The sequence below is a fragment of the Danio aesculapii genome, chromosome 1, assembly GCF_903798145.1.
Source record: "Danio aesculapii chromosome 1, fDanAes4.1, whole genome shotgun sequence".
NCBI classification, from domain to species: domain Eukaryota; kingdom Metazoa; phylum Chordata; class Actinopteri; order Cypriniformes; family Danionidae; genus Danio; species Danio aesculapii.
The window spans coordinates 11657673-11673513 of NC_079435.1; the positions used below are offsets into that span (position 1 = coordinate 11657673).

General features: G+C 33.1%; 1 protein-coding gene across 1 annotated transcript; it reads left to right on the forward strand.

Annotated features, from left to right (window-relative positions):
- Positions 1-10573: 10573 nt before the first annotated feature.
- Positions 10574-14082, forward strand: cxcl18b (chemokine (C-X-C motif) ligand 18b). Its single transcript, XM_056467002.1, has 4 exons — positions 10574-10721; positions 10837-10963; positions 12685-12783; positions 13423-14082. The coding sequence occupies exons 1-4, from the start codon at positions 10655-10657 to the stop codon at positions 13472-13474; spliced, it is 345 nt and encodes a 114-aa protein (XP_056322977.1). The 5' UTR covers positions 10574-10654; the 3' UTR covers positions 13475-14082.
- The last annotated feature ends 1759 nt before the right edge of the window (positions 14083-15841 follow it).

Consider the following 15841-nt stretch of genomic DNA (forward strand, 5'->3'; position numbering starts at 1 on the left):
AAACATGCAAACAACATTAATGTTACAATAGGCCAAGGATACTAGATGCACTTTAGAATCATGCTCATGCTAGAAACATATTAGCAGCATGCTAATTTATGCTAATAATATGGCACACATACCTAAAACATGTCAATTCATGTTAGCAAATTGTTAAAATATGTTAGCTATGGGGTATGACAGCATTATAGAAACATGTTAGCAACATTCTAATCCATGCTAACAATCCAATATGTTAACCATGTCAGAAACATGTCCGTAACATGTTCATTTGTATTAACAGTTTGGTAAGTATGCTAGAAACATGTTAATTGATGCTAACAAGATATTAGCAAAATGATAAAACATGTTGGCCATGTGGTAACAAGCTTTTTGTGATTTCACCAAGTGGGACATGTTCCTGGATTAACATCTATGTTGGTCCTGGAACAAACATTCAAATCAGCTAATCAGTATTAATGGATACGTTTACAGTTTATGCTAAGTTTAGGCTTATGTTTATGCACTTCTACATGATTGTTATCCAACTATTATTCCCCTCTGAATTTGGGAATAATTTAAGGTTATGGATGGGTTTAGGGGTAAAGAATAGGTGGATTACATTTTCTAACAAAAATTTCGTTGCAGGATCAACAAAGATGTTAATTCAGGACTGCATCATACTTGATGCAAAATCATAACGAGCCAGAATGTTAGTTTATGCTAACATGCTAACAATATGACCACATTAGAAACATGCTTGCAACATGCTCATTTATATTAACAAAATAGTAAAGCATGCTACAAACATGTTAGCAAGTTATGTTAATTTATATTAGCAAAATATTAAACATTCCAGAAACATGTTAGCAAGCAATGCTAGTTCAATTAATCAAAATATTAAAACATGCTAGAAGTTGTTAGCAAACAATATAAGTAAAATTATAAAGGAATATTAAAACATGCTATAAAGATATTAGGAAACAATATTAGTTAAAATTATAAAGAAACATTAAAACACGCTAAAAAGATGTTAGCAAACAATATTAGTTAAAATTATAAAGAAACATTAAAACACGCTAAAAAGATGTTAGCAAACAATATTAGTTAAAATTATAAAGACTTATTAAAACATGCTAGAAAGATGTTAGCAAACAATATTAGTTAAAATTATAAAGACTTATTAAAACATGCTATAAAGATGTTAGCTAGTCATGCTAATTTATATTAGCAAAATGTTAAACATGCCAGAAACACTAGTTCAACTGATCAAACTATTAAAACGTGCTAGAAAGATGTTAGCAAACAATACTAGTTAAACTTATGAAAAATTATTAAAACATGGTATAAAGATGTTATCAAACAATATTGGTTAAAATTATAAAGAAATGTTAAAACATGCTAGAAAGATGTTATCTAGTCATGTTAATTTATATAAGCAAAATATTAAACATTCCAGAAACATGTTAGCAAGCAATGTTAGTTCAACTGATCAGAATATTAAAACATGCTTGAAAGATGTTACCTAGTCATGTTATTTATATTAGCAAAATATTAAACATGTCAGAAACATGTTAGCAAGCAATGTGGGTTTAACTGATCAAAATGTTAAAACATGCTAGATGTTAGCAAACAATATAAGTAAAAATTATAAAGGAATATTAAAACATGCTAGAAAGATGTTAACAAACAATATTAGTTAAAATTATAAAGAATTATTAAAACATGCTAGAATGATGTTGGCAAACAATATTGGTTAAAATTATAAAGAAATATTAAAACATGCTCGAAAGATGTTAGCTAGTCATGTTAATTTATATTAGCAAAATATTAAACATGCCAGAAACATGTTAGCAAGCAATGTTAGTTCAACTGATCAGAATATTAATACATGCTAGAAATATGTTAGCAAGTCATGTTAATTCATGTTATCAAAATACTAAAACATGTTACAAACATGTTAGTAACCTTTTGTTAATTCATTAGTAAAATATTAAAACAAATTTAGAAACATGTTAGCAAGTCATGTTGATTAACTTAAAGTCACTCAGAACAGAAAGTTCTAAGAGCCAAGAGAACAGTTAGACAGCCAAGTTGTTTCACAATAAGGTCCTCTATGGCCCTCTGCATTCCAAAATGAAGACTTATTGCTTTATGCTAACTTCAAAAATGTTAGAAAATGCTAGAAAACATGCTAATTTGTGCATGCTAGCAACATATCATTGTTATAATGCTTGATTCAAAGCTTGATTCAAATGAAAAAAATATTAAAACATGCTAGAAAGATGTTAGTAAGTCATGTTAATTAATTTTAGGGAAATATTAAAACAAGCTAGCAAGCAATGTTGATTCAAATTATCACAATATTAAAACATGCTAGAAAGATGTTAGCAAGTCACGTTAATTCATATTAATAAAACATACAAACGTTGTAGTCAATCACTATAATTCATATTAGCAAAATATTAAAACACGACAGAAAGATGTTAGGAAGCAATGCTAATTAATGTTAAGAGCACCCAGCTCCAAAAGCAGATAGAATAGTTAGCCATGTTGTGTCACAATTTGCTTGCAGTGCTAAATGTTATTTTTTAAAAGTTATCCTTATATCTTGACAGTTTCAATATTATCAGCCAATCTACACATGTTCTGGTGGATTTCTACTCTTCTGTAGGGGGATTTTTGGGCCTCACAGAGAAAACCATTCTGCATACTGGGCAAATGAGTTGATCATGACTTTCTGAGTATGTCTGGATGTCAGTCTTCCCAGATCCTGATTTTAATGTGGCTATGACTTACTTTCATTCTCCATTCACATTCTGGGAATCTTGATTTTCTTTTCACTGTTGTTTTACACTGGTTTCAGAGTGACTCTGCAGAAATGTAGGAACGCAACAGATGTCTCTACCTAAGCAATTAGGCCAGCTATGTTAATAAACAAGTCTTATAACTACTTATTATCTCAAACTATCCAACCTAACATGACACTTAAAGGGATAGCTCACCCAAAAACGAACATTTACTAAATAATGGTACGGTTTCTTGCACATCAATTAGCTATTCCTTCCTAATTAGATATTTCTTTTGTTTTTGCTTGTATATGAACCACCAAAGACTACAGTTTTAGCATGGTTTATTGTTCTGCTGAAGAAAAAGGTGTCTAACATTTTGGTTAGCCATAGGGTGAATATATTAACAGCACATTTAATTTTTTTTTGTAAACTATGCCTTTAACTGAGCAATGTATTTTTCTCCTAATCAATCATTTAAAGGTGCTGTATGTAAGTTTGACACCCAGTGGTTGAACTAGGTATTGCATTCCTAGATCAAAATAAACACAAGCGCAGGTTGCCAGATTGAGGACCAAGGAGTGAGTCTGAGGATTGAGCTTAAAGACTTTAAATATTGTTCTAAATAAAAGTGTTCTAAATAAAAGTAACATAACACGATAAAAGGAATATTTACATATTAAAAGGAGTCATTTTTGTCCTAGCCAACACCTCGAATTGATATATTAGAAATGGCTTATATTTCTTGCACCTGAACAACATAAAACTGACAATGATCACCTCAAGTACACCTCATGTGCTTTATTCAGTGTTAAATGTTAATAATATGAGTTTGAATGCCATTTTACATGACATTTATTGCCATACTACTGAAAGCAGCAGCAGATAGTTCACCTCAGATCTTGAAAATAAAATAAACCTTCTGAAATTGAACTTTACAACTGTGACTCAATGCAAACCAACACATATCAGTGATTCAGCATCGACATTTAATAATTTTAAAGAGGTTTAATATGTATTAATCAGTTTATAAACCTTACCATTTCATAAGTAAGTGCACTATTCTGTGCTTCTAAATGGCTGTATTTAATTTTCTGTTGTGTTTCGTCTGGTGCAAAAAGCCCAATTGCTTATCACTGCAAATCTCATCACGTAGCTGTTGTTAGGACACGGGGTTACAATGTAACCTGCTCACCTAATGTTTACTTTTGTAATACTTATATTATTTGCTAACTGATAACCTCATGTGAATCTGCGTCTCATTTCGGAGTCTGCTACTTTTAGCGCTTACCGGCTGACCCCTTACCTTCATGTGGAGGGCTTTCCAGCCGCAACCAGTGGACGCAGAGAGGAGTTGACCACATTGACGAAAACCGGGTTCAAATCCAGGGAAGAGCAGTTTCAGGAGGAAACTCACATGAACATGGAGACAACATGCAAACTCCAAACAGAAATGCCAACTGGCCCAGCCGGGACTCGAACCAGCGACCTTCTTGCTGTGAGGTGACTGCTAACCACTGAGCCACCATGCTGCCCCATTTTGCTAAATATTTTTACAATTAAAAATGACAGTTTTCTATTTAAACATATCTTAAAATTTAATTTATTACTGCGATGCAAACTTGAATTTTCAACATCATCACTCTGGTCTTCAGCATCCCATTTCTTCGAGAAACACAATAAACTTTTTTTTCCATGTAAAAAAAGGGGTATACAATGGAAGCGATGATTACAGCAATTTAGTACATGTGCTCTCTCCGCATTCTGTCTTTTGCTTCATCCATTATGTAGAAGACAAGAATGTCAAAACAACAACTTACTCATCATGCTTTCTCATAGCATCCTTTGAATCTTGCACTAACTATCACTGGTGGACATTGCCACAAACATTCCATGCGGTTTCCCTTAAATGATGAAATCTTTCGGAAATGAAAAGTGGTTTGTAAATGAAAGGTGTTACATACAGCCCCCTTTAAATCAACATGCTTTACTTGAAATGAAAAATGAACATACTGGACTTTGTTTTCAGAAAAAAGCAATCAAAATTAAGCAAGTTTATACTTTAAACCAAGAACAATTCAAAACTTAATTTAAAGTGAATATCATTTCTAATAGCATTATTTCCATAAATAGCAAATATATAAATAATATATAAATATAAAGACATACAAATTTACATGTTTTGCAATGTACAGGTTTGAAACGGACTAAGATTTTAATAATGATGACAGACATTTTTATTTTGAGAGGAAAAAACATAGCTTGCTAATTAAACTAAAACAAACAAACTAAAAAAATCAAGCCTGTCTAAGATTTCTGTGGACATTTTTGAGTTGTGCAAATTTATTTAGAAAAGTTCACCTAACTAAACCAGTAAGTTCAGCAAATTAAAGTTTTGAAACCGTCACTTTAGTCTGCTGAACTTATTGTATTTAGTTTTAAAAACTTCACTTTATTTAGCTGTACACGTGAACAGGGGTATTTTCAAAACCACACTCTTTTCTAGCGGTTTGGCTGTTTGTCCACACGAAAATGCAGCATCAGGTGACTGAAACCACAACCTTCTGAAAAATCCCGCCAGGGTGAATATTTTCCAAAACTCCGGGTACAGTGTGGTCGTGTGGATGCTAAACACAGCTGGGTTGGCCAACACTGCTGGGTATACTATAAAACACTGAAGACGTGATTGAGGCATATTCTGCGCATTTGTGGCAAATGAATTGCGTATTCCATATTGATCAACCATGGGATGGTAATCTGCCTCTGTGGACGTTTGCATTGACTAGAATGCAATAACTTGCGATATATACTTAATTCCCAGTTTGATGTAAACTCAGTATAAAGTGTCATTATCGCCACCTATTGGTTTGGCATGCCCATAACATGCATCATAGTGTGTTTTTGTGTTTTCATGTGGACAGTTTTTTTTAAAAACGAAGCAGGGAAAATTCTGTTTATAAAAATACCACTGTATGTGTGGACATGGCCTAAAACTATTGGATTCAGTTTTAAAACTTCACTTTAGTAGCTGAACTTGTTGGATTCAGTTTTAAAACTTCACTTTAGTTAGCTGAACTTGTTGGATTCAGTTTTAAAACTTCACTTTAGTTAGCTGAACTTGTTGGATTCAGTTTTAAAACTTCACTTTAGTTAGCTGAACTTGTTGGATTCAGTTTTAAAACTTCACTTTAGTTAGCTGAACTTATTGGATTCATTTTGAAAACTTCACTTTAGTTAGCTGAACTTATTGGATTGCGTTTTACAACTTCACTTTAGTTAGCTGAACTTATTGGATTCAGTTTTAAAACTTCACTTTAGTTAGCTGAACTTATTGGATTCATTTTGAAAACTTCACTTTAGTTAGCTGAACTTATTGGATTCCGTTTTAAAACTTCACTTTAGTTAGCTGAACTTGTTGGATTCAGTTTTAAAACTTCACTTTAGTTAGCTGAACTTATTGGATTCATTTTGAAAACTTCACTTTAGTTAGCTGAACTTATTGGATTGCGTTTTACAACTTCACTTTAGTTAGCTGAACTTATTGGATTCCGTTTTAAAACTTCACTTTAGTTAGCTGAACTTGTTGGATTCAGTTTTAAAACTTCACTTTAGTTAGCTGAACTTATTGGATTCAGTTTTAAAACTTCACTTTAGTTAGCTGAACTTATTGGCTTCAGTTTTAAAACTTCACTTTAGTTAGCTGAACTTGTTGGATTCAGTTTTAAAACTTCACTTTAGTTAGCTGAACTTGTTGGATTCAGTTTTAAAACTTCACTTTAGTTAGCTAAACTTATTGGCTTCAGTTTTAAAACTTCACTTTAGTTAGCTGAACTTGTTGGATTCAGTTTTAAAACTTCACTTTAGTTAGCTAAAATTATTGGCTTCAGTTTTAAAACTTCTTTAGTTAGCTGAACTTATTGGATTCAGTTTTAAAACTTCACTTTAGTTAGCTAAAATTATTGGCTTCAGTTTTAAAACTTCTTTAGTTAGCTGAACTTATTGGATTCAGTTTTAAAACTTCACTTTAGTTAGCTGAACTTGTTGGTTTCAGTTTTAAAACGTCACTTTAGTTAGCTGAACTTATTGGATTACATTTTAAAACTTCACTATAATTAGCTAAAATTATTGGAGTCAGTTTCTAAATAAGTAAGTGTAAGTCAAAATAATTCATGTTTTATAAATTAAGCCAACAAAAGAAACAAAGTTTGACATTACCCTCCCACTATCTCTCATCCCCTTATCACCCCATTCTTTATCTCACCCCCCAACTAACTTTTATTTCTCTCAGCTCTAACCCCTCCTTCCCCACTATTTATCTCTAACTTAGCCCCCTAAAATGAAAATCCTATAATCGCCCCTTGCTAGGCTATCAAGCAAATGATGATAATAATAACAGTATGACAAAAGGAGTAATGAATGAAAATCTAATTCAGAACTAAATATATCCCCATAGGCATTTTGCATTAAACAAAACCAAAAAGGAAATGACAGCAAATCACCCTTAAAACTCAAGTGCATCTTCTGGCAGACAGGATAATTATGAGGTTTGGGCCACTACATGTCAGACAGCAGAAGATTCATGAGCCGTGCGTCATTACACCGCTAACTGGGATCTGCTTGGATTCTGAATCACTGAATTTCGTCAGATGTTTATAATGCACCTGGTTAAGGAGGGGATTTACTTTCTCTAGAAATATACTTGTGATATATCTACATAGTAGCCACTGTGCTCATATACAGTACAGTAGGAATGGACACGGTGAGTGGAAATACTCAGTGTTTAAAGAATTAAATGACTTCCAGAATGATCATTTCCTGACAATTTACTCTCTTCCTTGGCATCCATGATGTTTATTTCTGTCTTTCTTTATTTGAAAAGATATTAAGGATTTTGAGGTAAACATACCAGGGCTTTTCTCTATATGGTGGATGGGATGCCCATTAGTTTGAACTTGCAAGTTTCAGTGCTTAAAAGCAGGCTGAATTTTGATAATCGGAGGAATTGTATGTCCATGCACATGTCACGAGTAAGCTTATGTCAAAATTATTCATCATCATGTATTATTACTGTATTAATATTTATAATATTTCTGCTTTTATAATAATGTAATCTTGTTTTATGTAATCTTGGTGAGCAGAGACTTTTCAAGAAAACACTTAAACACAAAATTGTCTCATTCTGAAAACGTAGCCCTATATACATTTCTGGAGATCGCGAATTATGTATCCAGAAGTACGTACGGTTGCATTTCATCTTTAAAACGAACGCTACGGGGTGGTATGACGCCGTTCCTTTTCTCACTTACCAGCTGACCGCTTACCTTCGTATGGATGGCTTTTCCCCTGTTACCAGTTTGTCCAGTGGCTCGCAACTTACATTGGAGGACTTGAGACATACAACAGGAGTTGACCATGACAACGAGGTTCAAGTCTGGCGAAGAACGGTTCCAGAAAGTGGATAAGACAAAAATAGAAGCCAAACAATAAAATAAACAAGTACATAACAGGGTGAGAATGTGGTAAGATCTGAAAACATGGTAAAATCAGGCGAGGGCTTTTCATTTTCTGAATTGCTTTTTAAAACTGTCAGTTAGGTTTAGAGAAGTGGGTGGGCGGATCAACCTGTGCTTTTGAAAACATGATTGGTCGGGTTTAGGGAAGGAGGAGGGTGGGTCAGTCGATTGGTCAATCAGTCAGTCAACAGCATCCTCTGGTGGATTTACACAAGAAGAGCAGGCGCGAATGGCACTCGCAAGAGAAATTTGAGATCTGAAAAAGCGTACACAGCGGTCTCTGGTGGATTTATGAAATCAAAAAACTGCACAAAAAAAAAAAAAAACGGGATGCATTTGCCGCTCTCCAGAATTGTATTAAGTGGTACATTTTCAGAATGAGCCTGGGTTGATGTTATGACCCTGTGAATTACGATGCACTCGTATAAATTCATGTATAAAATAAATACATTTCTTTCATTGCTTTCCAATTGAGTGAAATTTTTATGCATAAGGAGAGCCATTTATTTCATTTCCGAATGAATCAGCTGTTTGAATGAATCAAGTGAGTAAATGAATTGGTTAAAATGACTTCAGTTTTGACTTCTTAATTGGAGCATAATTTCATTATTCTTTCCCTATTTCCATATCAAAACTATTCTGAAAATTATGCTTTCATTTAGTCACCTTTATGTTGTTTCCCTTAAAGAAAATCTGTATGCATGTGATGTTACATGAGCTTTGCTCCAAACAATTCAAATTGATCACCACTGTTTATGGATCATAGAAGCAGTCCTGCTGTTGCTACATATTGTTGCTGACAAAACCCATCTAAAGTATGACATAATATTAATTTACCACAGGGCGACATGGTGGCTCAGTGGTTAGCACTGTCACCTCACAGCAAGAAGGTCACTGGTTTGTGTCCCGGCTGGGCCAGTCGGCATTTCTGTGTGGAGTTTGCATGTTCTCCCTGTGTTCACGTGGGTTTCCTCCGTGTGCTCCGGTTTTCCCCACAGTACAAAGACTTGCGGGTGACTTAATAAATTAAATTGGCCGTAGTGTATGTGTGTGAATAAGTATGTATGGTTGTTTCCCAATACTGGGCTGCAACTGGAAAAGAATCCGCCGTGTAAAACATATACTGGAATAGTTGGTGGTTCATTCCGCTGTGGCAACCCCTGATTAATAAAGAGACAGGCCTAAGGAAAATGAATTAATTAATTTATTACATGATTACATTATGTTTCAGATCCACAGATGTTTCATGTATGTTACATGTGAAGATCATGTGACATGGGGGTTTTCTGTAAGGGGAATTTCTCTCTTTTGGAAACCATTAAAGATACTGTGTAGAATTTTGGATACCAAACTTTTTTTTGATCTGCAATAAATATTCTGTAAATTTTTTTAAATCTCAGAAAAAAAATTATAAAATAAAATAATAATAATAATAATAATAATAATAATAATAATAATTTAATTTGTGATATTGGTCAGTAATAAATGCTATGTTGAGAAATAAAATCACATTTTTGTAATGTCCATTGAATGTTTTACTATTGAACTTCAAGAAGATGGCTTTAATAAATAAAGTGAGCTACACCTGCTATAACCCTTTAAACTTTAATATGTTTAAAGAGTTTAAACTGGCTTAAATACATACATGCACACATACATGCATAATAAATTCAAAATAAATAAATAAATAAATAATATATATAGCATGAAGAACTATGCTTGCATTTTATTTGACACTATGTGTCAACACTCTTACCTACCTAAGAAAGTACTGGCTCACATAATTATAATTAACATAGGTTAAGGTTAGGTTCAAGGGTGGGTTAAAGGTTACCACAAGTAACAACTAGTACCTAGGTTAATGACTAAACCTAGTTATTACCCAGTTTACATATTACTATGATAAATAAATAGCCTGCATGCAAAACTGGACAGTAAAATAAACTCCTAGAAGGATTACACACACACATTTTATATTATTTGCTAAACAGAGAGACATTCTACAAACATATAATCAATCATTTAGTCAAACCTCACTTTGAAAGTCAATATGTGCTCCTGTGCGTCAGCATATATCTATCCTGCATTTCCTTGGAACTTTTCATTCAGCACTTTCTCTTTTTTCGATTACTTTCCCCATCCCCCCCTCCACCCTTCTCTTACTCACTCACTCGCTCGCTCCCTGCTCCGACAGGCAGACTTTTTGGAAATTCCAGTGTAGTGACACCACGTGACTGCTGGGAAATTCTGCTGGCCTGGGAATCCCTCTAGTGTCCTATAAAACCCAGAGCAGAAGCTTCACTTCTCACACTTTCACTCCAGCAGCACTTCATTCACCACCGCAGTATTTCCTACCTATCGTTTGCAGTAATTATGGCATTTATACCCAAAGCGCTTCTTCTGCTGCTGCTCGCGGTAGTTTACGTCCAGCTGGGACAAGGTAAGACACTTAATATATCTTCTTCTAAAAGTGTGTGAAGTTATTAACATTAGCCGGGGAGCTTTTTTTGTATTACAGACATGCATTTTAACCATTCTCTGTTATTCCTTTACAGTTCTGGCTAAAATACCTGACCGGTGCCAGTGTGAAGAATCATCTCTCGTCAATCGTGCTCGCAGGGACACCATTAAAGAGTTTTATATTACCCCTAAAAGACCAAACTGCGACAAAATTGAAATCATGTAAGTGTCAATCTGTCAGATTATACAAAGGACAGGATATATAGGTTTCTATTTATTTACGCATAAAAACATCTGTTCATTACGTTTTTTTGTTTATTTATAGTGTTTTCTGTTTATTTATGGTTGTGAATTGCATTATAGGACGTTGATCTCTGCTGTCGACTTGTGTTAAATATTTAACACTGCACTTTAACAAAGTGACTTTTATTGGCATTTTGGTAGTTTGGAATAATATAATGTATAAGAAATAATATATATAGAGAAATAAGTCTGTAAAATAAAAGAAAATGTCTTGACAGTTTCTTGCAAGATTTTGTAGCATAATATGCAACAGCAACCCAGACAATCTATCATTTTAAACTATTAAAAAAGTCACTTTTTCCACTTTTTCTTAAGGTTCAAGGTTGTTGGAAGAAAGATTAAGATCTCATTATTTAATTAAAAAGCATAAATAAAGAGGGGAATAAATAAAAAATAAAATAAAATAAAAACATTCATTACAAAATATGGAAAACTGCTAATTTAGAAATATTTTTACAGTTTATGCAGCATTACTTAATTGCCAAAAAATTGTTTTGCTGTAACAATAGTTTGTGATTTCTGGGTGCTTTCAGTTTATTCATGCTTCCGAATTGCATTGTGAGGTCTTGATCTCAGTCTTTTATTTGAAATGTCTTGGTTGGTCATGTAAAATACAATAGTACAAAAACCGAGAAACTGAGAACTGAGCATCAGGTGCTATACTAGTGTTATCTGTTATTTCAAGTGTGACTAATATACAATAAATGAACATAATTTCTATTTTATTAAATGTAAGAGAATATAAAGTAACTTAATTTAACTTTTTAGATTATATGCAATGCACAGGTCTTGTTCTACAGCTAAAATAGCCTTAAAATTAAATGTGCTTAGCTATGTAGCAACTTGCAAACAAACTTCGGCGCAGAAGGACAATTGAGAAACAATATTTAAGGGTGTTTGTCTTTTCAAGAATATACAACTTTAGTTTGCTACACTCTAAAACATGCTGGGTTATTTTAATATCCAATAGAAAGAAAATCAAGCCTGTCTAAGATATTTTGTTGACTCAATTTATAAAACTTAGTAGTTCATTATCACTTAGTATATACTGTATAATTCTGGGTGCAATACATCCTAAATCAACTTCTGGGTTAAATTTGTAGGATAGTGTTTGGGTTTGTCCATGTTTTACTCAATTTGGGTTTAAATAAACCAGGATTTCTTAGAGTGTACTATAAATTGTCATTATTTTCCATTAGTAATCTGCAACTTCTTGACTATCTGCAATCATTGGCTTTCTGACTGAAAGTTATTTTATAGCTATTTATTTTCACAGTTTTACTCTAAACAATCTTTACTTAATCAAAGTTGCCTCTAAATAGTAAATTTATTTTATTTTAAGATGTTTTAAGGTGTTTTAATTGCAAATATAAGTATAATTAGGCTGATTAATACACTTAAGCAAGGTTTTTGCCTATAAATGACCTTGCTTTTCACTCTCTTGCAAAGTAAGCACTCAGAATGCTATACATTTTGTTGATATCAATCATACATTCATTCATTTTCTTTTCGGCTCAGTCCCTTTATTAATCTAGGGTCACCACAGCAGAATGAACCGCCAACTTATCCAGCATATGTTTTACACAGCGGATATTTTGTTGATATCATGGAAGTTAATTTTTAATTTTTTTATTTTTCAGACTGACTCAAAAACCAGAGAACAAAACAACAGCATCCGGCCAGCTCTGCTTGAATCCACAAAAACAGCAGGGCCTGTTACTGCAGAACTGCTGGACAAGGTACATACATTTTCATGAAGTCTCTTGTTTTTTTACTCAGTATTAATCAACTATTCTTGGTTATATTAGACACAAATCCAACTGGCACATCTATACTTGAGATCACAAGATGGTAATTAACATTAAGCATCAAAAAAATATTATTAAAATGCTGGGTTAATATTTTATGACACTTTTAACCCTAATTTAGCCACATTTGGGTATAAAAACAGCAATGTTTTGATGGTAAACCTTGGAACACTGTAAAAAACTAAACAAAACAAATGCTTTTATGTTACTTTCACTTATTGCTAGAAGTTGATCAGGTTTCAACTGCATTTTTAAGTTATACAATGCTCAACTCTATATGTTTAGTCAGTTTGATTGATGTAAGTTGAGACAACTTAATTAGTTTAAACTAAAAAATTAAGGCAATTTTTATAGTGTAAATCCACTTTTTTGTTACTATAGATGTGTCAATTGGATTTGCAGCTAATATAATTGAATTTTTATTATTATTAACCCAACGCTAACCCAGCGATTGCCCAAATTTGGGTAAAAAGCTGTATTTTTAGAGTGAAATCTGCTCAATTCTGTTAATAATGTTTATAACATGTGTCGTTATATTAATCTGAGTGTATTCTCTTCCACTTACGTCAGGTTAAACATAAATAACACTGACTCACTGAAGATGTCTGTCTGTTGGCAATGAAAAGAGAGCACAGGAGGTCAAGAGTGGGAATTCTGGGGGGAATTCTGCCATGTCACAAGACCCAGCACCGGCCAATCAGAGTCCAGGGATTCTGAGCGAGGGCTTCATGCAGCTGAAGACCTGAAAACACTCGGTTCACTGCCAGGATCTGCAACAAACAGATGTTCACAGAGATCTGGATTAGGATTCGCTCGCTGTACACTGAAAAACAAAAATGATTCATTAAATTTACTCCGTTTTTTTAGGGTAAGTGGTTGCAAAGAGTTTATACGGGCTGAATTTAAACAAACAAATATGATCAACTTCATTTGTTTGTTTAAATTCAGCCCAAATATATTGATGTGCAACCACTTAAGCTAAAAAACTGTAGTAAATAGTGAAACACTGAATGTATATCATTACGCCACACAGTATTTAAAGAACTGTATTTAAATAAGCTTATTTATTGTTCACCGTTTGTTACATGAAAGAACTATTTCGATGTTATATTGGGGGGATTCATTAACCCATCTGATCATGTTATAGCATTTTTTATGACATTTTTTACGACTTAATTTTTTTAACAATGTAATTTTGTATTGTTTTGTAATAAATTGCATAAAACTACATTTCAAGGTATTCTGCATATTTATTTTTACATTATAATAATTAAATAATGACATTATTTTCCTCCACTCAAAACAAGACTTTTGCTCCTTGGTCAAACTACTTATTTATTTATATTTATATATTTGCATATATGGAAACTTTATTGTTTAATGTTGATTTATTTTGATTCAGTGGCTAATTCGTATGAATTCGTACGATCTCATTCGTATAATTTAGTACGATTTGCTTATCCGTAATGACAATTGGTTATGCTGTGTGTGTTTTATTTAATTCAGAATTTTATTTGTCTTCTCTTTACACATACGGAATTCTTAGCAAAATATAATTTTTTGAATTTGCAATGGTTTTTGGTGCAATCTCTCCTAAAATATGTTGTATAAACAACAAAACAGATTTTGTCACCATTTGGGACTCTTCAATAGGTACAATATGATTTTCCTAAAGTTGTGAGAATAATAACAGATCAATAAAAGCCCCTTTCCAGAAGGATGTTGCATCAAAACCAAATACAATATTGGAATCAGTTTATGAGTGATGTTGATTGGAAAAAAGTTTGGCTTCTGCCTAATCGCTATCTCTTAACAAACAAGGTTAAAGAGATTTCATTTAAACTCCTTCACAGAATATATCTCTCCAAACATTATTTAACTAAATTTAAAAAAAGATATAGACGAAATGTGTAGCTTTTGCAAACAGAGGCCAGAAGTTTATTTTGGTATTGCCCTTATGTGTCTTTTTTTTTTTTTTGGCAAAATGTAATTGACTTTATTGCTGTCAATATTGATTAAATATTGATTTACATTGGAAAGATGTTCTTTTAGGAATTTTTGAAAACTCTAGAGACAAAAAGACCTAATTCATATTCATAAATGTAAATCCTCAGCTAAAAATGCTTAGTTTTGTTGCATTTAAAAATGAAGTGAACATTATAATGAGTCCATATTAACCCTCAAAAAAATCAAAAAGCTATGCAAATTCTACAAGCCTGTATATCATTTCACGTATTTCTCGATATTGCTCAACTCTCCATCTAGCCTTTGAAATTTTCTTTACATTTGTTGTACTTGACTTACATTGTATTTCTTGACATCACTCATCAAAAATAAATAAAATAAAAATAAATAATGACTACAAGACAAAACAAACAAAGAAATGCTGCGTTTGTTGTGACGTGCGAGGCTGGGTGTGTCTGTTTACCTTTTCATGGTATTGCGTTCTGATCAGCTGACCTAATCAGCGTGCTTCCGCTGATGCCTGTTTTGCGGGCTATATAAACCAGGGGTGCCAAAACTCGGTTCTGGAGTGCTGGTGTCCTGTATATTTTGGTTCCAAACCCAATTAAACACCAGAACCAACCAACCAAGCTCTTTCTAAGTATAGAAACTTCCAGGCAGGTGTGTTGAAGAAAGTTGGAGCTAAACTATGCAGGACACCGGCATAAACAGTTTCACTGTTAGCTATGAGTCCACTGTTGTTTCTATGTTCCTGTCTGAGTAATGTCCAAGTTTTCTCTTTAGTCTCTCTATCCTTTTTGAGCACTTTAAGACTTGTTATCACTGTTGCACTTCATTAAATTGTTCTTCACTCGCAGTTGCATAGGAACTTGGCAGCAATGAACAGGTTTAAAACATTGGTGGATTTTATTTCTGTAGATTTTGAGCTCCATCTACTGGCCATGTATGTAAATAAAAGTGTGCTTCAATGCTTATGAACTCATGCTTGAAAGTCTAAAGCAGGGGTCACCAAACTTGTTCCTGA

Excerpts from the sequence above, each read along its gene's own strand:
- cxcl18b (XM_056467002.1), top strand. The coding sequence starts at position 10,655 with ATGGCATTTATACCCAAAGCGCTTCTTCTGCTGCTGCTCGCGGTAGTT. Across the intron at positions 10,722-10,836 it reads TTACGTCCAGCTGGGACAAG|TTCTGGCTAAAATACCTGAC; the intron begins GTAAGACACTTA and ends ATTCCTTTACAG. Across the intron at positions 10,964-12,684 it reads TGCGACAAAATTGAAATCAT|ACTGACTCAAAAACCAGAGA; the intron begins GTAAGTGTCAAT and ends TTTATTTTTCAG.